This window comes from Enhydra lutris, unplaced genomic scaffold, assembly GCF_002288905.1.
Source record: "Enhydra lutris kenyoni isolate GAN:26980312 unplaced genomic scaffold, ASM228890v2 scaffoldscaffold17, whole genome shotgun sequence".
Taxonomy (NCBI): domain Eukaryota; kingdom Metazoa; phylum Chordata; class Mammalia; order Carnivora; family Mustelidae; genus Enhydra; species Enhydra lutris.
Window position 1 is genome coordinate 9,520,866 of NW_019154101.1, and position 26,843 is coordinate 9,547,708.

At 39.7% G+C, this 26,843-nt stretch overlaps 1 protein-coding gene across 1 annotated transcript in view; it reads right to left on the reverse strand.

Moving 5' to 3' along the window:
• LOC111147554 (dynein axonemal heavy chain 8) overlaps positions 1 to 26,843 on the reverse strand; it is a 333,965-nt gene that overhangs the window by 166,001 nt on the left and 141,121 nt on the right. The window contains exons 37-48 of the mRNA XM_022503648.1: positions 26,235 to 26,398; positions 22,943 to 23,045; positions 21,868 to 21,972; positions 21,388 to 21,549; positions 18,067 to 18,291; positions 14,845 to 15,017; positions 13,071 to 13,249; positions 6,802 to 6,989; positions 4,764 to 4,850; positions 4,561 to 4,668; positions 2,940 to 3,074; positions 1,295 to 1,456 (exon numbers count right to left, since the gene is read on the reverse strand). Of these exons, the coding sequence (XP_022359356.1) occupies positions 1,295 to 1,456; positions 2,940 to 3,074; positions 4,561 to 4,668; positions 4,764 to 4,850; positions 6,802 to 6,989; positions 13,071 to 13,249; positions 14,845 to 15,017; positions 18,067 to 18,291; positions 21,388 to 21,549; positions 21,868 to 21,972; positions 22,943 to 23,045; positions 26,235 to 26,398 (1,791 nt within the window). The remainder of the gene's footprint in view (positions 1 to 1,294; positions 1,457 to 2,939; positions 3,075 to 4,560; positions 4,669 to 4,763; positions 4,851 to 6,801; positions 6,990 to 13,070; positions 13,250 to 14,844; positions 15,018 to 18,066; positions 18,292 to 21,387; positions 21,550 to 21,867; positions 21,973 to 22,942; positions 23,046 to 26,234; positions 26,399 to 26,843) is intronic.

Genomic DNA, 26,843 nt, shown 5'->3' on the forward strand with positions numbered 1-26,843 from the left:
TCCAACAGTCTTTAACTAAAGAGAGTTTGGTTTGGGAGTGGGTGGGAAATAAACTTCAGGAACCACCTGCTGTTTGTGCCTGCCAACCAAGTGACCCCAGTCTCCCTGAATGGAAAAGTGAATGTGGGCTATTAAAATCACACAGAAGAAGGGAAGGGGCACATAGGGTAGAAGAGATTCAGGAAGACAAGCTAAGAACTGGACAATATCTGTTAGAACATTCTCTCTATTGTTTTCTTGGTGAAAATAAGAAGTCAAAAGCTCACAGCTGATCAGAGGCAGAATTTGAGTTATTCTCCTCACATTTTAGAAAGAAATGTATTACTGCTGTAACCCATAGTTTAAAATCAGCAGAGACTCATTCCACCACATTATATTCAAGAGTAACACCACCATATTCTGCTCCCCTACCCACTGGGATGACTACAACTTTAGTACTCAATAAACTGTATGCATATCACATAGAAATTTTTTGAAAACTTTCCCAGAAATTAAAAAAAAAAGGGTTTATGGTTTTCCAACCCATGGATGATGAAAAATGTCTAAACTGTTCCTCATATCCTTCCCTTTGAAAATTGGACTTACGTTTCTTATAATCTGGCAAGAACAGTAAGTTAAAATAAGAGTCGTTATTTTTCAGAAAGCAGTGTTTAACACTCTCCACAATTTCAGCTCTCTCATTTCGAAATCTGGAAAATACCCCTGAAACATCAGGCCCATAGAGATTTAATCCTGTCTCTCCTCCAACCCTTCTTGACTCTGCTGATAAACTGTAGGTTGTTGTCACAAGGATGAAACGTGATGGACAAAAAGACACCAAGAGACACAGGCAAGAGATGCAAATCTTAGGGGAGGTGAACTTGCCCACACACAGACCAGAAGCACCGTATCATTCTCAGATTCCCTGGGCTCCAAGCCCATGAAGGCACCCAGCTATGGGGATCCTGCCAGCCGGACACAAGCAGCCAGCAGGGTCGTTCCATCTCCCCAGCTTTTTATAACCTACAATCCCCTCCCAACTGTCCTTGAGATTCTGGTTCCCACCTAACCTTCTCCCCAGGCATAGCTAACCTCAGTAAATTATTGCTTGCTGGTTGCGAGGTGGAGGCCGGGTGAATCCCCACTCTCTCTCGGACCCACCCATCCTCCTGAGGACTCTGCTTGCCAGGATGTGTTTTAATTTACTTTCAACATCCACATTAAGACAAATCTCCTGAGTTCTTCTCTTCAACTGGCCCATTTTTTAACAACACACGCTTATCACTACCCTGATAAGAGATTAAAGTGTCTTTACCTGCACAAGTTTGAGATTCCAGGGTGGGTGGTTAATCAAACCTTCTATCTGAACCTGGTTGGCTATGGCAGCCTGCAGCTCCACGTAGGTACTACTGTCCAGCTGTAATCCTGGAAACAGGTCATTGATTAAGCTGAGGAACAGGGGTTCGTCTTCGTCAACCTAAGATGGCAGAGAATGAATACATGCTTCTTCAGTCCACGAGTAATTATGGGCCAGCTGGGAAGATCATGGCACTAATCACTGGATGCCCAGAAAATCATGGACTACTTCTCCTGACCAGAATTGCATCCTCTAGAACCGACTCCCAAACACCCCACCAAATCCACATTACCTAGACCATGGTAGCCATAGCCCTTTGGCATTCAACATATTCTACAATCTACTGCTTCAAGGTTTGATCTCATTACTTGACCCTACGAATGCTGTGCTTCCCACAAACAGCTGTAGGTGTTAACTTAAAAACCAACCCCACGAAAATAGAATATTAATATTTCATTGAAATTAGGAAAACATCCATAACCCTACCTGCCTGGCTCATCCAACACGGACTGGAAAACTCCATCAGAGCAGTGTCTGGCCTTCCTTGGAAGCCATAGTTTTGAGTAAATGGACCCTAATCCTCATTTGCTCTGTCTTTAATACCTACATCACCCCATTCCCAACTGCTGACCCCTTTTGATTTCTCCTTATTGTCTGGGACTCCTCTGATGCCTTCTGGAATTCCTGTCTACCAGTTTCAAGAATACTATTACCAAGGGAGATGCCATGAGGCGTACTGGAAGGGGCAGGGGACTTGGCATCAGAAAGTCTTCTGGATCTTTGTTCCAGTTTCTCAACTGACCATGACTGTGGGTGAGTCTTCCAGACTTGGTTTCCTCGTAAGTAAAAAGGGAATGAATACACTCACCATTTGTGTCTCAGCGAGTGGCTGGGAGGTGCAAACAAGAGAGTACCCCTGAGAAAGCTTTGTAATAATAAGGAACTACATGGAGGTCAGCTGTTAGCTTCCATAACTAGAATGGGAGCTTCCTGAGAACCATGTCTTCCTCAGCCTCATACTCCCAGGGCACAGACACAATATGTAACCCACATCAGCCCTTGAATAAACACTACATGAACCTGTCCTTCAGCTAGTTCAAGGAAGCTGGTTATAATCGTGACAAGCATGAAAGCAGTAAGATAACTATGATATCTTCATAGCGAACTTCCAATGAGCTTTTGGAAAATAGAAATGGTTTTGATGTCTTGGGAGAGACATAGATAGCTAAAATAGGCTTAGACATATTCTGAGAAAGCAAAAGTTCCCGTGGTTCTCTGTGAGCCCAAAAAACAGGGATTTTCAAGTTTAGAGTTCATGTTACATCATGTAATGGTAGAAGGCTGGACTGAAATATGAGGGCCAGAGCCCACCGATGAAGCCTATTTTATTGTTCACAGCTGGTAAGAGGATGCATTTCCGCCCATGTTGGGCATACAAGGTCATGGGCTTTTTGCCTTCTGGAAACCTGCAGGTAGCTTCACCTATCCATTGTCCCTGTAACCATTAATGCTCGTAGCTCAACCCAAGCCAACCCCCACATATCAGCTAAGGAGGGAAAAACCCAGATGACACTATGGAAGGAGAAGGGAATTCGGAGAATACCAGCTTGGAAAGGTTCATGTCTCTCAGTCCTCTCATCACAGTGCTTAGCTCACTGTCTTCTGGTCTGGCTCTTTTTTGAGCTCCAAGTGTCCTCAATACAGATAGAATATTTCTCAACCCAAAGTCGTAATGGACCTAAGATGGGGGGGAAAAAAGGTTGTTTCATTGGACTAAATGTAGACTCACACCATTTACACACAGGTAGACTTTGTTTTTAATGTTATGTTTGTCACCATACAGTACATCATTAGTGTTTGATGTAGTGTTCCATGATTCATTGTTTGCATATAACACCCAGTGTTCCATGCAATATGTGCCCTCCTTAATACCCATCCCCCCAACCCCCTCCCCTCTGAAACCCTCAGTTTATTTCCCAGAGTCCATATTCTGGTATGTACACAGTGCTGTTATGAGGGACTGAGCTGCAAAGTTCTATTAGCTCCAGTCTCTCACCTTTCTTGATTGCAAAATGACCATTCCATTGCGAAGTTCATACTTTATTATTTTTTTTTAAGATTTTATTTATTTGAGAGAGAGAGAGAGAACAAGCGCAAGCAGGGGAAAGGGGCAGAGGGAGAAGAAGGCTCAGCAGGGAGCCTGATGTGGGCTCGATCCCAGGACCCTGGGGTCATGACTTGAGCCAAAGACAGACAATGGAGCCACCCAGGTGCCCCATGGGAAGTTCACAGTTTAAATATAATTTGAGAATAATACAGTCTGATATGGTCCATACAGCAAACAGATTTAAGTGAGTAACCAACAGGTTACACACTCTGTAATTCCATTTCTGTAACTTTCTTGGAATAATAAAATTATAGACATGGAGGAAAGATAAGGGTTGCCAGGGGTTAGGGATCTGGAAGAAAGGTAGGCGTAGTTATGAAGGGGTAGTGTGAGGAAACCTTGCAGTGACAGAACAGTCTTGTATGTTGATTGTGGTAGAGGCTACATGAATCTGCACATGTGACATAACTACACAGTACTACACACACACACACACACACACACACACACACACACACACACAAAGTGCATGTACAGCCGGCAAGCTCTTAACAAACTGTATGAATTGTACTGATGTGGGTTCTCTGGTTTTGTTATTTGTTATTGTACATTATACAATGTACATTGTACACTTTGTTATTTGTCATTGTAGTTACAAAATGTTAACACTGGGACCCTGGGTGGCTTAGTCAGTTAGTCAGTTAAGTGGCTGCTTTCAGCTCAGGTCAAGATCCCAGGGTCCTAGGATCGAGTCCCATGTGGGGCTCCCCACTCAGTGGGGAGTTGGCTTTTCCCTCCACCCTTCACTTCCTGCTAATTCTTTTCTCTCTCTCTCTCATTCAAATAAATAAATGAAATCTTTTTTTTAAAAAAGTCAACATTGCAGGAAGCATGGTACACAGGACCTCCTGTATATTTCTTTGCAACTTTCTTGAGACTCCATAGTAATTTCAAACTAAAAAAGGTTTAAAAACTACACACATGGATAAACTAATTATAAATATATTTTTTAAAAGAGTTTTTTTTTAACTCACTGATTAACATTTATCAAGATAAAACTGCAAAGTAAAAAAATCAAGTTCTGCAGCTGGGGAAAAAAACAGATTCACAAAGTTACCTGTTTGGTAAGTTGCTCTTCACAGAGTTTGTAAAGAACATAAAACTTTTGAGCCAAGATAACATTTTCAAGAAAACCACAGCTTGCAAGTTTAACTCGCATAATGATCTGAAAATTAAGATTGTGAGATTTTTTTCAACAACATTAGTGAAAAATAAGTAAAGAACATAAATTATACTATGTTTTTAAAACCTAGTGCTTACCTGTCTGTCAGGAACCATCATAGCAACAGTTCTAAACTGAATTTTTAAGTTTTCTGGTAGTTCCTGGCGCCCAGCATATCCAGGGTTCTAAAAATTAAAATTGTTTTAAAATATTGATATAATTTTCACTTCATGAATACAAATACATTCAAAATCCTAGTTCATATTCTAAGGTTGTATTGAAAAACGTTAGATTCATAATACATCCCTCCTTTCTTAAAAATATGTATTGAACCATCCATATTTTTTAAGGTCATATCACTCCCTGCTACATATTTCCATTTTCATTATACTAACAAAGTGATATATACACACACCACTTTATGTAGCAAAATTAAGCATCCATGTATCTGTTGGTTAAGAAAATAGAAAAGAAAGATGCATAAATACCAGGATCATTATGGTCTAAAATAGGTCATTGAAAGAGAGAAAACTCAAGATATTATACTGATCATTACATAGGTAATTCTTTGTTTAATCTCTTCCATTATTCTCTGCAGTCAGAATGATAAACTTCTCTGGCTGACCATTAAAAAAAAAACAAACACAGGGGTGAGAGGAAATAAAGATGGGAATGATGGGAAAAATAGTAGAAAGGACAAAAGTAGAAGTGGAAAGAAAGCTAAGGACTCACAAGTATCAATAGGTTGAGGATAGGCAAGATCCAAAAGCTCCAAGGGAGAGGTTTGGGGTTCAAAGATTAGTAAGGCAAAGAGGGGTCAGTTATTTTTGGAAGCCTTCAGTCCCTGAGCATTTCTTGGGCACTGTCCACTGTCCAGACATCTTGCTCAGTGCTGAGAATACAGAAGTGGCTGGTTGCCTCCCATTGCTCCTTCTTTTCTCTTTTCTCAGTCACAGGACCCCAGCTGCAAACTGGGTGTATCACCACCCAGAATAAAAACTACATTTCCCAGCCTGCCTTGCAGCTGGTGTGATTAAACTTGACACCATGAGGGACGCCTGGGTGGCTCAGTTGGTTAAGCGGCTGCCTTCGGCTCAGGTCATGATCCCAGCGTCCTGGGATCGAGTCCCACATCATGCTCCTTGCTCGGTAGGGAGCCTCCTTCTCCCTCTGCCTCTGGCTGCCACTCTGCCCATGCTCGCTCGCTCTCTCTCCCTCTCTCTCTGACAAATAAATAAATAAAATCTTAAAAAAAAAAATTTGACACCATGAGATGCAAAGGGACACACAGTGTCTTTGATGCTTGTTTGAAGGGAGTTGATTCAATTAACTGGCTGCAGCAAGATAGATGCTTCTATAGCACCTTGGGTCATAAAGTAAACTGAAGATGGAAATCATGATGGTGTAGAAACATGGGAGGATCTTAAGAGAATAAATCATTATGTGTTAAGACACTATTTTTCATGTTTCGGTTATTTATAGCCTAATGCAATATCTAATTGATATTTCCAATATTATTCTTAATCCATGGAGACTGTTACTCTTCTTTTAAATTATTCTACACCATAGTATCACACAATAAATTCATTCATCCCATTACCTGAGTTATAAATAATCACTTCTGGATTATTATTATTTACTCTCAACTGTTTTGCTTAGGTTTGGTTACAATAAATCTTATCAGAAAACTTCCTGATTTTGCTTTCTATAATTTATCTTTGTCCACTGAGACACTTAAAATTTAGATTACATGTTATCTTACAATGTAGAGATTTAACTATATAAAGAACATATAAAAACATGTGACATGAGGGAGAGATGAATCTTTGAGGTTTTGAGCCGCTGAGATCTGAGGGCTGTTACTGTAGCTAGCCGGTTCAATACAATACAGAAAACATTTAGCCCTGCACCTTACACATTACAAGTACTCACTAAATAATTGCTATTATATTCATTAACCTATTACTATTTTATCTTCACTCTGGGCTATTTTTAGTACTCAAAAAATCACATGAAGAGAGACAATCACTCATGACCTCTGAATAGTCCATCATTTACTAACTAATACATGCTTTCTTTCATTTAAGTCTATAGCAATTAAACCAATCCCATTGTATTTAAAGATCATGTTCTCACCATCGTTAGGAAGATTCCAAATTCTGGATTCAGATCAACACTATCACCATCAGAAAAAATGAACTGTTTTTTTCTCTCTTTTCTTGCTGTCAAAACAATATAAATCTGTTGGGCTGCCACCGATAACACAGGTAATTCAATTCTGTTAAACTCATCAAAACAGCCCCAAGAACCGGATTGCGCAAGACCTGGCAGGAAAAACAGTTGATTTGAAAAGATTTACTTTGTAATATTCCTGCTACCAAGAAGACTAAGCACTTTTCTAAAATGCTCTCAAACAACTATATATTGAAATACAACTTATATAAAGTGTCAAATCTGGCTGTTTGTAAAGATGTATCTAATTCCAGCAACATAGAGAGGTTTAAGTAATTGTACATCATCCTGGACACAAGGAAATTTGTGCACTGCCAAAATCAAAGGATAGACACATCATTATGCCCAGGGATGCCGGGTGATGATAAATGTTGATTCAGCTTGGAAGCCCCACTTCCAGTGGGGATGGGGGCTGAAAGAGCCCTAATGTTTGGGGAAACTGACAAAATGAAACTGACAAAAATGTCTGGGTCAGATCACTCTATTTCTTTCCAGTTGCAATGAGAGACATGTGGGGATGCTGAGTGAGACAGAAAATAGTCAAAGGGATATTTATTCCTTACAAACTGGATACAAAAAAGAAGTATTATGAAGAACCTTGCTCCTGTTTTATCTCTAAGGATGAAAACCCTCATTATCTTCAGCTGCATAAAATGGTCTTCTTCCTTTTATGATTGTCCGCCCCCCTTCCCCACCCAGTTTTTCTTTTCTTTCTTTTGGGAATTTCCATTAAATGGATGTTGGAACTTTTGTATTTATCCCTGTGACCCCCGGGCTTTTCTGGCAAACTTCCCATTCCTCTCTGCAGTGTATTTATTCTCTTGGCTAGATCATTTAACTCAAAAGAGGTTTTTAAATCATTAATTTATTTATTATTCCAGTTGTTATTTTTTTCCCAGCAGCCTGTTTTTCTTTGATCAGTTGTATGTTATGAATTCTTGAATCCCTCTGAAGCTACTGATCTTACTTACTGTTTTCTCCTGTTTCCTCTATTAATCCGTTTAGTTGTCAGTAGGTCTCTTAGCTGTTTGGAGTGCCTCCTGAATTTCTTCAAATATTTTTGGAGACTTTGTTATCTCTACATATGTGTGTATTGCCTTATCCCAAAATGCCAATTTTTGTTTGCAAGATGCATGTCTGCTCCTGGTGATTTGGGGGAAAGAATGGGAGAGCTTCCCCTCTGGGTCTGGAGCTTTGTAATCTGACCTGGTGCTCTGCTTGCCTCTTGAACACAAGCCCCCACCCAAGGTTTACCTTTTTCTTTTTTAAAATTTTTTTAATTTTTTAAAAAAATTTTATGTTATGTTGGTCACAGTACATCATTAGTTTTTGATGTAGCGTTCCACCATTCATTGTTTGCACATAACACCCAGTGCTCCATGCAATCCGTGCCCTCCTTGATACCCATCGCTGGGCTCACCCTCCCCCCACCCCCTCCCCCTAAAACCTTCAGTTTGTTTCCCAGAGTCCATGGTCTCTCATGGTTCATCTCCCCCTCCGGTTTCCCCCCCTTCATTTTCCCCTTCCGTCTCCTAATGTCCTCCATGCTATTCCTTATGTTCCATAAGTAAGTGAAACCATATGATAATTGACTTTCTCTGCTTGATGTATTTCACTCAGCATAATCTCCTCCAGTCCGATTCATGTTGATGCCAAAGTTGGGTATTCATCCTTTCTGATGGCTGAGTACTATTCCATCATCTGTATGGATTCCATCTTTGTCTTTGACAGGACTCCCACTTCTGAGAGCTGACTTACAACTTTTATACAGAGGAAAACTACTGGACATAGCCACGTCCTTTTCTTTTGCTCTGTCATCTGTTATCATTTTGGCACTCTGGGATTTGTCATATGCTCTAGTCTGCTGCTCTCTCCCATCCCCGGCATTTAAGCTAGGAGTCATTTACAGAAGAGCCATTCTTTCTGGTTAAGGAAGTGATTCTCAAGTTCATAAATGTCTTAACAGGCAATTATAAAAATAATTTAGTGAATACCCATGCACCTACCTATCAAACCTTAATAATTTGCTTCAAATTTCATTCTAAAGAATAAAATATTAGAACTACAGTTCAAATCCATGTATGTTTCTCTTGGATGCACACTCCCTCCTTCCCCTGAGGTAATCTGTATCCCAATTCAATGGCTGTATCCCAAATTCATGCTTTAAAAGACTGCTCTTTGCATGTATTCATGAACACTGTATATTTTGCTTATTCAAGATTTGTATATGTGTATCTATCTACATGTGGCTATCTATAAAACACTGCATATCTCCTCCTGAAACTTGATTTATTTGCTCCATATTATTTTTCTGAGATATATCTAAGCTGATACACATAGATATAATTCACTATCTTAGATAGTATACCGTGCAGTATTCCATTGCATAAATATGCCAGTTTAAAATTTCAGTCTCCTTTCAATGGGTATTTGGGTTGCTGCTAATAATTTGCTGTAACAATGTATCAATCTGACTCATGTCTTCTTACAACGTGTGTGAGGAATGGAAGTGCTGGGTCAAAGAGAGTATGTGCATCTTCACATTTACCATCTGCTGCCAGCCTGTTCGCAGAAGCAGCTCTACCAGTTTTCACACAGTTAAGAAGTATCAATGGTTGTCATTTCTATATGTCCTTACCAATAGTGGTTTGGCCAGACTTTTTCCATTTCTGACAATCTGGAAGGAGTGAGATTGGTATCTCATTTTTGCTTTATTTTGGGTTTTTTATCAGAAGGAAATCTTTTTTAATGCTGGGTATTAATTTTTTGTCAGCTATACATGTTAAAATATCTTCTCCCAGTCTATAGCTTGTGTTTTGTTCTCTTTCTTAAGTGGAAAAATATCACACAAAGACTGTGCATAAGGGGTGCCTGGGGGGCTCAGTGGGTTAAAGCCTCTGCCTTCAGCTCGGGTCATGATCCCAGGGTCCTGGGATTGAGCCCCACATCGGGCTCTCTGCTCAGCAAGGAGCCTGCTTCCCCTCCTTCTCTCTCTGCCTGCCTCTCTGCCTGCTTGTGATCTCTGTCTGTCAAATAAATAAATAAATAAATATCTTAAAAAAAGACTTGCATCACATACATGTAAATATAGATATATATGTATGACTGTGTATTTGTATATATGTATTTCAGATGTTATGTACATATATTAAAGTGAGAGCTGGATGTGAAATCTCATGGTATCTATTACAGGAATATTCTCAAATTGTATTTAAGGGAAGGGCTGCACTCTGGAAAACAGAGTGGAGGTTCCTCAGAAAGCTGAAAATAGAGCTACCTTACAACCCAGCAATTGCACTACTGGGTATTTACCCTAAAGATACAAATGTAGTGATCCGAAGGGGCACTGCGCCCCAATGTTTATAGCAGCAATGTCCACAATAGCCAAATTATGGAAAGAGCCTAGATGTCCATCAACAAATGAATGGATAAAAAAGATGTGGTATATATATACAATGGAATATTATGTAGCCATCAAAAAACCTGAAATCTTGACATTTGCAATGACATGGATGGAACTAGAGGGTATTATGCTAAGTGAAATAAGTCAGTCAGAGAAAGACAATCATCATACGATCTCACTGATATGAGGAATTTGAGAAACAAGACAGAGGATCATAGGGGAAGGGAGGGAAAAATGAAACAAGATGAAACCAGAGAGGGAGACAAACCGTAAGAGACTCTTAATCTCAGGAAACAAACTGAGGGTTGTTGGAAGGGAGAGGGGTAGAAGGGATGGGGTGGTTGGTGATGGACAGTGGGGAGGGTATTGTGTAGGACTGATGAATCACAGACCTGTACCCCTGATACAAATAATACATTATATGTTAATTTAAAAAAAAAAGAAAGAAAGGGCTGCATGGGTGACTCGTGATTTTTATGGAAGAAAGCCCCAGTGTACTTCTCCCCTACTATATCCCTTTTCTTCCCTCCCAGAGGGAGGCACTGCTAGTCTGAACTGTGTGACCATCATACTCTTGTTTTTTTTTTTGAATTTTTACTATTTTCTGTATACATATCTGAATGATATGTATTTTCAGCTTTATCCAATTTTTAAATTTTATTTTATTTTATTTTTATTTTTTTATTTTTTTATTTTTTTTTTTAAAGATTTTATTTTTATTTTTTTGACAGAGACAGATCAGAAGTAGGCAGAGAGGAAGGCAGAGAGAAAGGTGGAGGCAGGCTCCCTGCTGAGCAGAGAGCCCGACGTGGGACTCGATCCCAGGACCCTGAGATCATGACCTGAGCTGAAGGCAGAGGCTTTAACCCACTGAGCCACCCAGGCACCCTATTTTATTATTTTTTAAAGATTTTGTTTATTCATTTGACAAGACAGAGGTCACAAGTAGGCAGAGAGGCAGGCAGAGAGAGGAAGGGAAGCAGGCTCCCAGCTGAGCAGAGACCCCAACTTGCGGCTACATCCCAGGACCCTGAGATCATGACCTGAGCCAAAGGCAGAGGCTTTAACCCACTTAGCCACCCAGGCACCCCCAATTTTTGAATTTTAAATAAATTTAATCATACTACATGTATTTTTGTGAGACTAGCTTCCTTCACTCTGAATTATATCTGTAAGGCTGCTCTATGTCAACACACCGCCCTGTAGTTACTCCTTTTTACTGCTCCATAACACTGTTATACACAAATGCACATATATACATTATATTTTTCCTTCCTGGATACATAATATATAAATTATATTCTCCCAATTGATGTGTGTATATGTCCACTCCACTGAAGAGGACACTAGAGGTGTTTCCCATTGTTTGTTGTCTTAAGCAATGCTGCAGAGAACATCTACACACAGACCCCAGTGCATGAGTGTCATTTATCTGACTATAGACCAGGAGGTGGGACAGATGAGAATACACATGGTGCTGCTTGTCCCAAACAACTTTTACACTCCTACCAGGAGCTGATGATTGTTTCTGTTATGCTATCCCTTACCAATGGTCAAAATGTCACACTTAAATTTTTTCAATCTGGTGTGTACAAAATGGAATCACTTTAAGATTTATAATTCTTCCATTGCTGGTGACATGGATTCTCTTCATTCGTGAAAAGTCTATTCAAGACTTTTTCTCTGTTTTCTTTCATTCATTCGTGGGCATTAGTCATGTATTTGGGATCTTAATCCTTTGCAGGTAATATAGGTTGCTAATGCCTTTCCAAATTTCTGGCATGGCTTTTCTCCCTTTGGTATCCACCAATGAAGAAAACTTTTTGATTGAGGATAAGCAATTTATCAGTCTTTCCTTTATGGCTTGTGATTTTTGTATTAAAGATATTTTCATTTATTACCTTCTAAAAACTGTATGGTTTTTGCCCACCACATTCAGGTATTTCATTCACAGAACTGATTTTTTTTTTTTTTAAGATTTTATTTATTTGACAGAGAGAGAGAGATCACAAGTAGGCAGAGGGGCAGGCAGAGAGAGAGGGAAGCAGGCTCCCTGCTGAGCAGAGAGCCCGATGTGGGGCTCGATCCCAGGACCCTGAGATCATGACCCGAGCCGAAGGCAGAGGCTTTAACCCACTGAGCCACCCAGGCGCCCCCACAGAACTGATTTTTATATATGGTGTAGGCATCCAATTTTTATGTGTGTAGGAATCCGATTTCCGTTGTTAAATATTAATCATCTTTTGTCCCAGAATGATTTATAGTAAAGTCTATCTCCTCATCACTGATTTACAATACCACCTTTGCCATATGTCAAATGTCCTTGGCCCATTTTTTGCATTCTCTATTATATTTCACTGGTCCATTTATCAATCCCCACACCAATACCATCATCTCTAAATTCTGTCCTAAATGATATCTTTCATTTCAATGGGATTTAATGCAGGAAGGGAAGCCACATGTGTCATGGGTTTGCTATCGTGATCTTATCCCCTCCACCACTGTTTCAGGCAATAATAAATTGATTCTATTTTCACAATCCAATACACATTCAACTCATGGACTAGAATGGCAGCAATAGCATTGAACCATATGAAATTGATGACATCCAGCCATTTTTGACACAGAAAAATGGCAATATCATATGCACCAACCTATACTCATTTTGGTGAGGTGGAAAAATATCGCTTTAGGTTAATATCAGAAAATAATGTTAAAGAGCAATAAAAATACATTCACTAACAATGATTCAACAGTGTTTGACACTTGCCTTTAAAAATCCGTCCCAGCCCTCGGAAATCCATTTGATCCGAGCAGTTAAACACGACCACATATTTCCCCAAACATCTTCCCATGTCTTTCGTAGTTTCTGTTTTGCCAGTGCCTGCAGGTCCTGCTGGAGCACCTCCCATGTTCATTCCCAAAGCCTGCGCTAAGGTGATATAGCATCTGCAAACAGGAATCAGAGAAATCACCGGGAGTGTGGGAGAGCTTATTACTGCCCTAGAGCATAAGCCAAAGTCCAATGTGACTAGAATGGGCCCATCTATTTGAGAATTCGAGCTGCTCACATAAGAGAGGCTGGAGCACTTGATATTCACTAGAAGTAGTACAGTGTTTGCAAACATTTCTTGGGACAAGCTTTCTAAACTCCTCAACCCTGACTTAAAACCGTCAGGCCTTCCCTGCACTGTGGTCAGGATAAATCGCAAGTCAGAGAACCAAATAAACCATCATATGCTGGCAGATGATGAACAACTGACTCTCCAGGAAATCAATCAATCAATTAATCAATCTTATTTTCATGTTTGCCAATTGCAGTGGTATAAATATTTCCACCAGGGCCATGAAAGGCTACCGATGTGATATCACAAAACTGGGAAGAGATGCATATTGTTGACTCTCAAAAGCTGGTACAAGGGCACCTGGGTAGCTCAGTTGGTTAAGCGACTGCCTTTGGCTCTGGCCATGATCCTGGAGTCCCAGGATTGAGCCCTACCTTGGGCTCCTTGCTCAGTGGAGAGTCTGATTCTCCCTCTGACTTTCCCCCATCTTGTGCTCTCCCTCTCTCCCAAATAAATAAATAAAATCTTTAAATTTAAAAAAAAAGCTGGTATGAGTCAACTCCAGGACGTCACTGCAAATAAATCATTTTACTATGAAATGTTTCACTCATTGAAGTAAGTAAAAAAAATAATATAATGAATCTTCTTGTATCCATGATCCAGCTTAAGTTATGTTTGTTTCAGAGCCAAGTAAAACTTAGTGAAGCTTCCTAGATATGAGCTTTATATGTAAACCTCAGTGGAAGAGGAAACGCATGGACAAGTTTATCGTCCAAACACATGGACGATAGCACTGAGCATACAGAAGGAGGTTGGATGAATCGAGAGACTAAAGACATAATCTGCACCATAATTTTACCTGCAGACAACTCTATTTAAAGTAACAGCAGAATTAATCATTCTGTGACCCAATTTAAGTCAATTCTACAAACTCTTACTGAGCATCTTCTATGTATAACATATTGAACTGGTTGCCGTGGGATATGTAGAGATGAGAAAGGACCAGTTCTGTCTGATGTCACATGCTGGAAAGAACTGTGAGGAGACCGGTCATTGACTGATTATTCATACCTGGCCAAGAAACTTCACTTTAGGTATCCATTTCTACATTTGGAAAACCAGGAGACTAAATTAGATCATCTCCAAGGTCCCTTCTTTCTTTGTAATTCTAACGAGTTCTTTTTTTGTTGCCAGAGATATTTTTCCATCTTGCAATCTAAAATTCATTACTGTATCACTCACAGTCAATGTTTAAGCTTGCTTTCATTCTTTTATCTTTTTCTGCTTTACAAAAATGTAATGCACATGTGCATTTAAGTAATAACCTTGGTTATATCATTGTTAGACTGACTTTGATGAGCTAGCATAGACCTAACACAACAGCAATATGTTTTTGTTAATATTTCGAATGCAATTTGAAAGCAATGTTAAGAACATCATTTAATTACAAAATGGAATAACAAAAACAGAGTGTCTTACCTATCTGTTAAGGGAGTGATTACAAGACGATCAGTGCATCCCAGAAATTCATTCTGGTAAATAAAATCCACATCTGTAATAGACACCACAGTTTGATCCAAATCTTCCTTAAAATAAAATCTACTCTGTTTCAGCCATTCAAAGTCAGTAACTGATCTGATATGCATTTTTACCTTAAAAACATGAAGTGCAAAGAGATTACATACTGAATTGCAATAGCATAAAACAAGCATATGTGCAGTTTTTATCCTCATTTGTGAACTGATTCTCATTTATCTAACATATATTTATTAAGTCCCTTCTTGGGCCTGACACTGTGCTGGGTGAACACAGACAGGCTTTGTTCCTTCCTTCTGGAGCTGACAAAAGAAGACAAAAGACAAACAGATAAGCAAGTAATTGCAAAAAAGTATGAAAAGAAATTCAGGGTTCATGGAAATATGTAGCAAGAGGACCTAACGTAGTCTAGGGGTGCTGAAAGGGATATTCAAACTAAACCCTGAAAAAATGGTAGGAATTACCCAGGGAAACAAAACTGAAAGAAAAAAATAAGTAAATTTTTTAAAGGGGTAAAATGTCCCAGGCAAAGACTCAGAAGATCTGGCTGCATGTTCAGGAAAGTGAAAGAAGTTCAGTACAGCTGAGGCATCTGGGATTCTAGAGAAAGAGAGAACTGGGGCTTCACAAGACATGGAAGCAGAGCTGAACAGTGTTCTCGTCGATTATGCACACACGCCTTCCTATACCAGCCCTGCTGGTGGGCCAAACCCACCAATCTGCCAGGTCATCAACATATACCTATGATGAGCAAGAGGTCCTGGGCTCCTATAGCCATGTATACAAGAGAGAGAAACCAGGGAAGCACATTTAGGAACAATATCCCACCAAAACCCCATTCTCAGGTACTTCGTGATTTTCCATGGGCAACCTTGGAGAAAATTTGGTCCTGCCCACTTAGGTGCATCAACAGGGGCAAATGGCAAAGGATCCCCCTTCACTGCTCTTAAATTCGATCTCACTTCCAGGTCATTCAGCTGACCTCTGGCAACCCTGCCATGTTCCAGTCTCCACCTAATCAAGTCTCCATGCGATGAGAGTCTCGCTTTTTGTCATCATCGTTTGTTTACGGTCTTGCTTCCCCCGGCACTTAGGAATTCTGGCTTCTCAGCTAAATCACAGTTTGTATTCATCACTTTAAAGAACAACTTTCAGGTGACACGATCCAGTGTCTCCCCCGGGGACACCTTCCCTCACACGGGACCTGCAGCCACGGAGATGCTGTCAACTAGCTCCTCTCAACAATCCATTAAGATGGTGAGGAGGAGACGGAAGTTGAAGAAAAAATAATAGCTAATACTGATTGAGTTCTTACCATGTATCAGGCTGTTCTAAGCATTGCACATGGAAAAATAAAACGCAAATATGCCAGCCATGAGATCTCATCTTAGTTGGGATGCAGAGAGACCATGAGTTCAACAGTAATTAAGACAAAAAGAACACAGTTATGTGGTTTTAATTGTATAGGGTTTTCTTTTTAAAAATCCATTCTGGATGTAAAGTAAGACTTTGTTCAGCACTTTGATTTAAAAGAAATTTCTTCCATGGTATTTCAGCTTTAAGAGTCAGCAAGAGGGGGTGCGTGGGTGGCTCAGTCAGTTGAGCATTTGCCTTGGGCTCAGGTCACGATCTCAGGGTCCTACAATTGAGCCCCACATCGGGCTCCTTGCTCAGCGGGAAGTTGCTTCTCCTTCTCCCTCTGCCTGCTGCTCTGCCTGCTTGTATATTCTCTCTCTCTCTGCCAAATAAATCAATAAAATCTTAAAAAAAAAAAAAAGTAAATAAGAGAGGTTAGCCGCATGCTCTTCCCAGATACAGTAATGGATTTCACGGGAGTTTCTTGAGGTGGACTTCAAAGAAAGCCAACGTAAGACAGTAACTACAATTTACTGAAAGCAACTCTGTAGATGGCCAAAGAACTATGGTCTGAGTATGCAGCTCAGTATGACTGGTGTGATCAGAAGATCCAGAGATAAATCCTAGAGCAGTGTTTCCTCAATGTTAACCTGCATTTATGAATCACCTGGGCATCCTGAAATGCAGATTCTCATTCAGTGGGAGATGGGGTGGAGGAGAGGACTGGAGATTCTGCTTTTCTAACCAGCTCCCCGGAGATGCTAATGCAACTGGTTGGCATATAATAATATTTTGAGAAGTGATGCTCTAGATTCCAGGAGAATAAATGGACTGTATGTCCTTCAACCTTCCATAAATATGAACTTATCTGATAGAACTCCTTTTCTTAAAGATTTTATTTATTCATTAGAGAGAGAGAGAGAACAAGCAGGGGGAGAGGGAGAAGCAGACTCCTTACTGAGCAGGGAGCCCAATGCGGGGCTTGATCCCAGGACCCCAGGATCATGACCTGAGCCAAAGGCAGATGCTTAAACAACTCAGCCACCCAGGTGCCCTGATCAGAACCTTAGATACAAGTTTGAAACCATTTGTCTCTGATCGATTATATTCTCTAAAAAAGAGCCCCAAGGTGCATGAATTACATGTCTCTGGTGAAGAAAAGAGATGCCTTTAAGATGAATCAAATCAAATCAAGTCAAGCAATGGTAGTTAAAGACAAAGATAGTTAAATGGGTGTTTATCAAAGCTTCCTGGGCTCCTACCCTATAATGATAACCACTGCTTTAGGAGAACTTTGGCTCAAGACCACTGTTTAGAGCCCTATTTCTGAAGGGAGTTCAAATACCACCCCTCCTACTCTCACCCTACACAACCTTGTCCAAATTCAGTCCATGCTGCCCTGCTGGACACTATCAGCTGGACAAATGTCCACGAGACTTCTCTGAAGCTCGATTCTATTTGATCAAGACTTATTTCTCAATGGAGCAAATAACTCATGAACAATCTCACCTAGACTGTATCATATCCCTGGTGATTTGGTGTAATGGAACAAGTAGTTAGTTCACATCTCATCAGTCGGTTCCATACTTTCAGAATGACATATGTGAATGTACATATATGGTTGTTTAAACCACCAAATGGAGAGAGTTGTAGACATGGTATATATGGAGACAGTTTTGGAAAAGGACCAAGTGGATGGAAGGTTCATATACATTAGGCAATATATATAATATCTAATTGCTCATTATTAGGAGCACTAAGTTTTTAATCAGTACACTACATTAGTTTAAGAAAAAAAAGATACTTTACCAAGTCATCAAAAATATCTCTCTGATGCACATGGATGGTAATCAGAGTTTCAAATTTCACTCTATCAAACTTGCTTAGGTCATGTGTTGTCTGGCCAATTAGAATATTTAGAATATCCAAAAATTTCTGATTAGTCATGTGCATGATTTTCCTGTCATCTTTTGCATTATGTAAAGCCTCTTCTGAATCATGTGTCCACAACATCTGAATTCCCAGAAGCCCCACCTATGCATCCAGAAGAAAAATAATAAGTAAATTTGCCAACTATTTAAAGCACATCTGACATAAAATTTGGTGGTCACTCATCCAATATGAAGGCGAGCAAGGTTTGACCCACTTTAAACTCAAAAAAGACATGCATTTCTCCACTTCCAAAAGGGGAAAAATAAACATTTGAAGTTCTAACTGCTGATATCTAATGATTTCAATGCAGAGAGATAAATAGTAATGAAATCAATGGCTATCATTTATGGAGCAGTATGTATTTTATGAAGGATGCTTAACAAATTTGTCTATAGGGTATGAGACAACCAGATAGCTCCATATGATGATTTTTCTTCACCAACAAAAGCAAATGGAATTACTAGACTCATTGTTGTGTATTCTTCTGCAGGAAGATTTCCCAAAGTTGTCTTTGCAACTTCTAGAAACAGTACGTTTTCTCCTTTCTTAATCTCCCACTCCCTCTATCATCTGTATCTTTTCCTACATCTACTTCTCTCTATATATATTTATCTGTAGGAGAGAGATAGAGAGAGACAGAAAATGAGAAGGGGAAGAAGCTAGTCCTTTTTCTCCTGATGATGGCATAGGGAAGTTGTGACTGTCACCTTGCCTACAACTTCTACCCTGAGAAAGGAATAAAATTGTTGGAACAAGGCCCACCCTCACCTTGCTGTGCCAGCTGTCCCTTTAAGAACTTTTGGGTTATGGACATTGGGGAGGGTATGTGCTATGGTGAGTGCTGTGAAGTGTGTAAACCTGGTGATTCACAGACCTGTACCCCTGGGGATAAAAATATATTATATGTTTATAAAAAATAAAAAATTTAAAAAATGAAAATAAAAAAAATAAAAAGTAGAGCTTTCAACATAAAAAAAAAAAAAAAAAGAACTTTTGTTCATCCGCAGAGTTGAGTAACAGATCCGAGATCATTTGGACCAAAGGCAACTCACATTTCATGGAGGGTTGAGAGCAGAGTGAGTGGCATGGGGATACTGTTGGGCATGGTATTAATGTGGCTAAGGCACGAATATAACCCTTTCCTTATCCCTGCCTCCTCAAGATTGCAAAATGTTTTGTGCTAGAGCAGTGGCCAATCCTGTGGTCTGCAGGTGAAGACAAATGAAGGCACCTGACTGAGGTGAGAGCAAACCGATGTGGAGGAAGCCTCCCATGTCAGGAAGCTCCCAGTAGCAAGCCAATTCTGACTCTGAAAGCAGCAGAAGATGGAACAAGAGAGGAAAAACCAAACAACAACAACAACAACAAAAACCAAAAAACAAATGTAAACAAAAAAACCAAAGCAAAAAACAAAAATACCCAGCAGTGTAAGCCTCTCTGATTTAGAAACACAGACCCACACTCTCTGAGAAATCACTGCTTAGTGGTAAAGTCTGAAAACTAATCTTTAAAAGCCTGGCTGGCTCAAAGCCTGCAACCCTTGATCTCAAGGTTGTGTGGTCCAAGCCTCAGGTTGGGTATAGAGATTACTTAAAAATAAAACGACTATCCTCAGTCACCAAGAAAAGTTTAAATTGTGTTTTTTAACTCAGTTTAAGAAGGCAGGACACTTAAGGGTGAAAACAGGAGGATGTCTCATTAAAATGAAAACAAAACAAGAATGCTCATTCTCCTTGATGTTACTCGTTACCTGTAATAAACATGGGGAAAAGGCTAGAAAGGAAAACACTAAAATATTAAGTCATCATTTCCAGATGGTTGAAATAAGTAATGTATATACTGAATGAACATGTATGTATAGAATAGATATTGGATGAATATATATCCCCTTAGAGCAATTTTTACAAATAACTGAAGTTTGCCCACTAAAATTGTTTAAAATTTCATCTCCTCATTTGTGTTGTATACACACTATAGAAAATCCTGATGGCTGGTAAACTTTCCTGCTCTATCCTTGCTCAACTTCATGCCTGCTCTGAACTTGCTTTCAGTTCTCCACACAATGCTAACTGCTCTGTCTACACTAGACTGATCATCTCCTTCAGAATACACAGGCAATCAAGTTTTCTGGGAGAGGGAAGGTATGCTGATTTGGTCTAAGGAGCTATTTTTCTCACCTTATCAAATATTTTATAAAGCTTCATCACAAAGGTAATAAAACTGAGAAGGATATTAAGGTTTGCCAAGGAGATTACACAATACAAAAATATTAAATACAATATCAGAATATTCTCTCTAATAAAGCTTGATTCTATAGCAGTAAATTGTGTCATTTGAATAAGTAATTTCCTATCATTTCAGCTGTCTCCGCTGTGTGTGCATTAAGTCATGATTTAGAGGCTGGGTTGGGAGAAGCAGTTGGACAAGAAGTGTAGTTTGGGTCAAAATTGCCTGTATTTTCCTTGGATATCTCTTGCCTTCTCTCCCACGCTATCTCTGACCCAGATCACAAAGCATCATTCTTCATTTATTCTGGCTGGAATTTGAAAATTTGAATAAACTGTTGGCTCTTGTTTTCCTGCACACAGTTTTAATAATACTTGGCGCAACACGGTAAGTTCCTGAGAGCCTTAGAATGTGAGAGCTGTTTAAGAGCACACCTGGTCTAATCCCAGGCTCTTCAAAGTCCTGTCCTGTTAGGAAGTTAGCTGCATGAAGAGGCCTCCTTTAACAGATTACGCCAACTTTTAATCCCTTGAGGGGAAAATACACAAAAGCCAAGATAGAGTTTGTTTCAGGAAAAGATATTCTCATTCCTTTTATTTATGTCTATGTTTCTAGCAATGTCTGTATTTACACATATCCATACATAGCTATATGGAAAATATACCATCTAATCCATACATAGATATCTTTCATATAATGAGAGGTGTGTTTTATATGTAAGATGAAATTTTCCATTAGTGAGTTTAGTCTTAGTGTTTTCCTTAATGATGGGAGAAGAGTGGCAAATCCTCTTCCTGGGAATGGGACAGGTTGGCCTAGAACCATGTAGGTGGACAAGTAGGGAGATGGCTGCTGAGGGTGGGAAGGCCTCCCTAGCTAGTTCAGAGCTACAAAGGCTGCCACACCATCAAGGCCAACTGCTTCATGAGTATATTTCCCCCATATTTCCATTATTTAAACATATATTCTCACCTGTGCTGGGAAGTGGTTGAGGAAAGGTAAGAGTTGAAATCCTGAATCGCTGATTTGGTAGAATGCAGATCTAATGATATTATGTAGGGACGACATCTGCATTTTTAACAAATCCATAAGCCAAATCTCTACCGGACCTTTGGCCATAACAGGACTGTCCAACTAAAAAATATATTACAGATAGATTACAAATTGATAATAATTTCCTATTTTTACAAATGTCACACTTCACTTGATAAATCACAGTACCTCAATGCAAAGCAAATAATTTTACACAGCATATTTAAAACATGAGAAAAATCAACTAATGCTATAGGTGGAAGGAAATAGAAAGCCAGGGTAACCAAGCCAAGGTGATAGGATTAGAACCCAAGTTCACCCTCCTGCCTAACTCTCTGTTGTTCAAAAGAGAATTGTGCTCTCCTCAACCTAAATTTTGAAATAAATCCAAATAACAGAATTTTAACCAAGTTAAATTACAATAATTTTTTCTCCTTCTCTTGATATGACGGCCAGGATACGATCGTAGTCTTTTGCATGAAATGTCACCTCGTTTATGTTGTCAGATACTGCAGGGAGATGTGGCTGTAGGAAGCACAAGACAGAGCAAAGGCATCATACATGAGGCTAAACACAAAAGCCACTGAGACATTTTTAAAAGCCTTTACATGTATTGACTTCGTAAGAGATAAAGAACGCATTTCATTGCTTCAACAAATAAACAAACAAAATACTGCTTTCATCCTCATCTGACCCAGAGGCCCACTTTTAAGATCAGCCCCACAGCCTGTTTCCTGCAAATGCCCTTGTTCCACGATGGAGGCTGGACTAAGACTGTTGCCCTCCTCCACATGGAGACTAAAACCCACGGTCCCTACCTATGTCCCTTCCAGACACAGCTCTGTCTTGCTTCTCTCCTGGTTCTCTCTGTCTGACACAGCTTTGACCTCCCTCCTCTCTTTTTTCTTCCCCACAGGTCCCCAGAAACCAGCAAGGAAGACATTAGTAGTGGCTTCCCAGATTGCCAAACCAGACAAAGCCCTGGAATTGGGTGTTTCGGTGCCTCCCACACCTGGTTCTGCTTTCTGGAAGTACCGCCCTTGGAAATGTCTAAAAACACCTGAGAAGCTCTTGGATTTGAATAAATCCAAACCACAATCCCCATTTGATTTAAGAATATTTAGACTAAAATACTCACAAAAATGAATACATTTAGTGAGCACATACTGTGTTCTAAATACTTTCCAGTGCATGATCTCACATAATCCTTATGATAATCCTATGAGGTGGGAACCATTAACATTCCTATTTTACAGATGAGGAAACTGAGGCACGGGAAAATTAAGAAGCTGGCTAAGGTCACTCAACTGTTGAGTTGCATAATCATCAGTGACTCTTGTCTTAGGTTGATGAGCTCAGAAAATAGGACATTTTACCCTCAACATAATTTTTAATACTCTCCTGCCTGTGCTATTAAGCTGCTAACTTTGTTTTTATTATTAATTATGTATGCTGTATAAAAAAGCAATTTAGGTAACAGATTTTAAGATTATACCTGTATGGTGTGGGAATCACTGGCTTGTCCAAGAATCTCCAGGAGAACTGGATCAGATACAAAGAAGAATCTTGGAAACAGTAATCTCTTCTTCTCCAAATACCTTTAAATAAAGTCATATTACCAAATGGCATTTTCTGAATTATTAATTTGGGGTTTTTTTTTAGCCAAGATACAATCCCTAACATCTTCAGTAAGATAATAGCAAACACCTACAGTCAATTCCCATTTGTCTCTGAAATGTTTGGATAGAACCAAAGTCTGTGCTAGGTCATGGATGGCACTTGGGAAAGCAAGTAAAATAAGAAAGGGATTTAGAGCAAACCTGCTCCATCACCTATGGTTCTTCCTTCTCAAGAGCCCTCCTGTTGATGTGGAGAACAAGGGCAAAAGGAAATTTAGATAAAATTAGATTTCCTTATAACTTGCAGCCCATTGACAAATACTTAAGACAGGCAGAGTATAACATTCCTGCAGGAGCTTCTGATATCTTACTGTTAAAAAAACAAAACAAAACAAAAACAAGACAGCATGGTACTGGCATAAAAGCAGACACATAGATCAGTGGAACAGAGTAGAGAGCCCAGATATGGACCCTCAACTCTATGGTCAAATAATCTTTGACAAAGCAGGAAAAAATATGCAGTGGAAAAAAGATAGTCTCTTCAATAAATGGTGCTGGGAAAATTGGACAGCTATGTGTAGAAGAATGAAACTCGACCATTCTCTTATACCATACACAAAGATAAACTCGAAATGGATAAAAGACCTCAATGTGAGGCAGGAATCCATCAGAATCCTAGAGGAGAACATAGGCAGTAACCTCTTCGACATGGCCACAGCAACTTCTTTCAAGATATGTCTCCAAAGGCAAAGAAACAAAAGCAAAAATGATTTTTGGGACTTCATCAAGATCAAAAGCAGCAAAGGAAACAGTCAACAAAACAAAGAGGCAACCCACGGAATGGGAGAAGATAGTCTCAAATGACAACACAGACAAAGGGCTGATATCCAGTATCTATAAAGAACTCTTCAAACTCAACACACACAAAACAGATAATCACGTCAAAAAATGGGCAGAAGACATGAACAGACACTTCCCCAAAGAAGAAATACAAATGGCTAACAGACACATGAAAAAATGTTCATCATCACTAGCCATCAGGGAGATTCAAATTAAAACCACATTGAGAGGGGCACCTGGGTAGCTCAGTGGGTTAAGCCTCTGCCTTCAGCTCAGGTCATGATCTCAGGGTCTTGGGATCGAGCCCCGCATCAGGCTCTCTGCTCGGCAGGGAGCCTGCTTCCTCCTCTATCTATGCCTGCCTCTCTGCCTACTTGTGATCTCTCTCTCTGTGTCAAATAAATAAAATATTAAAAAAAAAACCACATTGAGACACCACCTTACATCAGTTAGAATGGCCAAAATTAGCAAGACAGGAAACAACATGTGTTGGAGGGAATGTGGAGAAAGGGGAACCCTCTTACACTGTTGGTGGGAATGCAAGTTGGTGCAGCCACTTTGGAGAACAGTGTGGAGATTCCTCAAGAAATTAAAAATAGAGCTTCCCTATGACCCTGCAATTGCACTACTGGGTATTTACCCCAAAGATACAGATGTAGTGAAAAGAAGGGCCATCTGTACCCCAATGTTTATAGCAGCAATGGCCACGGTCGCCAAACTGTGGAAAGAACCAAGATGCCCTTCAACGGACGAATGGATAAGGAAGATGTGGTCCATATACACTATGGAGTATTATGCCTCCATCAGAAAGGATGAATACCCAACTTTTGTAGCAACATGGACAGGACTGGAAGAGATTACGCTGAGTGAAATATGTCAAGCAGAGAGAGTCAATTATCATATGGTTTTGCTTATTTGTGGAGCATAAGGAATAACACAGAGGACATGGGGAGATGGAGAGGAGAAGGGAGTTGGGGGAAGTTGGAGGGGGAGACAAACCATGAGAGACTGTGGACTCTGAAAAACAATCTGAGGGTTTTGGAGGGGCAGGGGCAGGAGGTTGGGTGAGCCCTGTGGTGGGTAATAAGGAGGGCATGTATTGCATGGAACACTGGGGGTGGTGCATAAACAATGAATTCTGGAATACTAAAAGGAAATTTTAAAAATAAATAAAAATTAAACAAAAACAGAAACAAAAACAAAAACCTTAGCCAGCATCCTATAAGTCTTCTTTAGCATATGAAAATCTTTTTGGAAACTTCCTTTGTCTTTACCCACCCTGCAACTCCAAAGTATGTAATGAACTGCTCCTCACAATTCGAGTGCAGCTCTTTCTGCCCATGGGTCCAGTCTCCCGTGCTTTAACAAAGCCACCTTTTTGTACCAAAAATGTCTCAAGAATTCTTTCTTGGCCATTCATTCATGAACTCCCACTTCAAATCACATCACCGTGATCTTTCTAGGGATATTGTGAACTTCATGATTTAAACCCAGGATGAACACATAATTATCTCCAAACCAGGATACTGGAGAAGCACTGGGGGACCCATTAGCCATGAAGTTGGGACAGAGGCATATAAACTTGGACAAACTAGGATATCCCATAACTCTATTTCAAACAGAAATTGAGAATGAACTGCCTTTTAAGAAAACCATCCATGAATTTGTCTGGCTAATTGCTCGCTTAGTGTGCATCTCTACTCCATGCCTATAGTGAGTTGAATGATAGTCCCCCAGAAGACATGTCTTCGTCCTGTTCCCTGGAAGCAGTGCATGTGGCCTTATTTGGAAAAAGGGTCATTGTGGATGCACTGAATTTAAGGATCTTGAGAAGAGAGAATCCTGGTTGATCCAGATGAGCCCTAAATCCTATCACAAGAGTCCTCATAAGAGACACACAGGAAGAAGAGGAGAAGGACATGCAAAGACACAGAGATCTGAGTTATGCAGCCACAGGCCAAGGAGAGGAAAGGAAGATTCCTTGGAGAGGAAGGGAAGATTCTCCATCAGCGCCTTCAGAAGGTGCTGACACCTTGATTTCAGATTTCTTGCCTCCCAAAATGTGAGCAAATAAATGTCTGTTGTTTTAAGCCACCCAGTTGGTGGAAATTTCTTACAGCAGCCCTATAAAATTACTACAATGCCTTAACTCCCCAACCCCCAAAGCTATGGGTTCTTTTTTGCAGGAAAATTAAATTCATGCTAAATTCCTAGAGCCACTTCAGCCATCCCTATCAAACCAGAAATGCCATCAATATTATTTACTTGTTTGGGAGAAAACACCATCACATATAAAATGAGAGGAAACTTAACAACTTCCACTCTTACCCTGTGAGTGACTTCTGACATACTTCCAACTGTTCGTGCAAATGAGGTAAAAGTTGCCCCATGGTTTCATCTCCAACACAGCAACTGATCACATTGGGGTTCTCATGAGCTCGCTGCATTATCTTTATCCAGGATTTGTCAATATTCTGAAACCGCTTTGCTTCCTAAAACAAACTCCTAGTCAGTAAAAATTAGCATTTGAATAAAGCAAAGTCTTCATTCTGGAATTTTCTAGAGTTCCTCAGACCGGCTTCTATTAGTTCTCAGTCTACATAATTTAAAGGAGCAATTTTTTTTCATCTGCATTAATTCTGGACAACAAAAAACCAGCCATAGAACTGCCTATTGAAATACTGCTTTGTCACAATGGGGCTTATCGCTTATTTGTTTTCTTACATTTAATATATTTTTCAAAATGCTACACAATTAATTTGCAGAGCTATCAACTTAAAGCTCAAATCTAGTCTTTCAGCACCCCAGGTGTTTGGTTTGATGAGCAAACTGAAGAAGCATGAAAATAATCTGATCTCAAGATCCTCTGAATAATTACAGCTCAAAAATACCCCAGGAAAAAGAAAAAAAAAAAAAAAAGTAAAACCCCAGAACAAA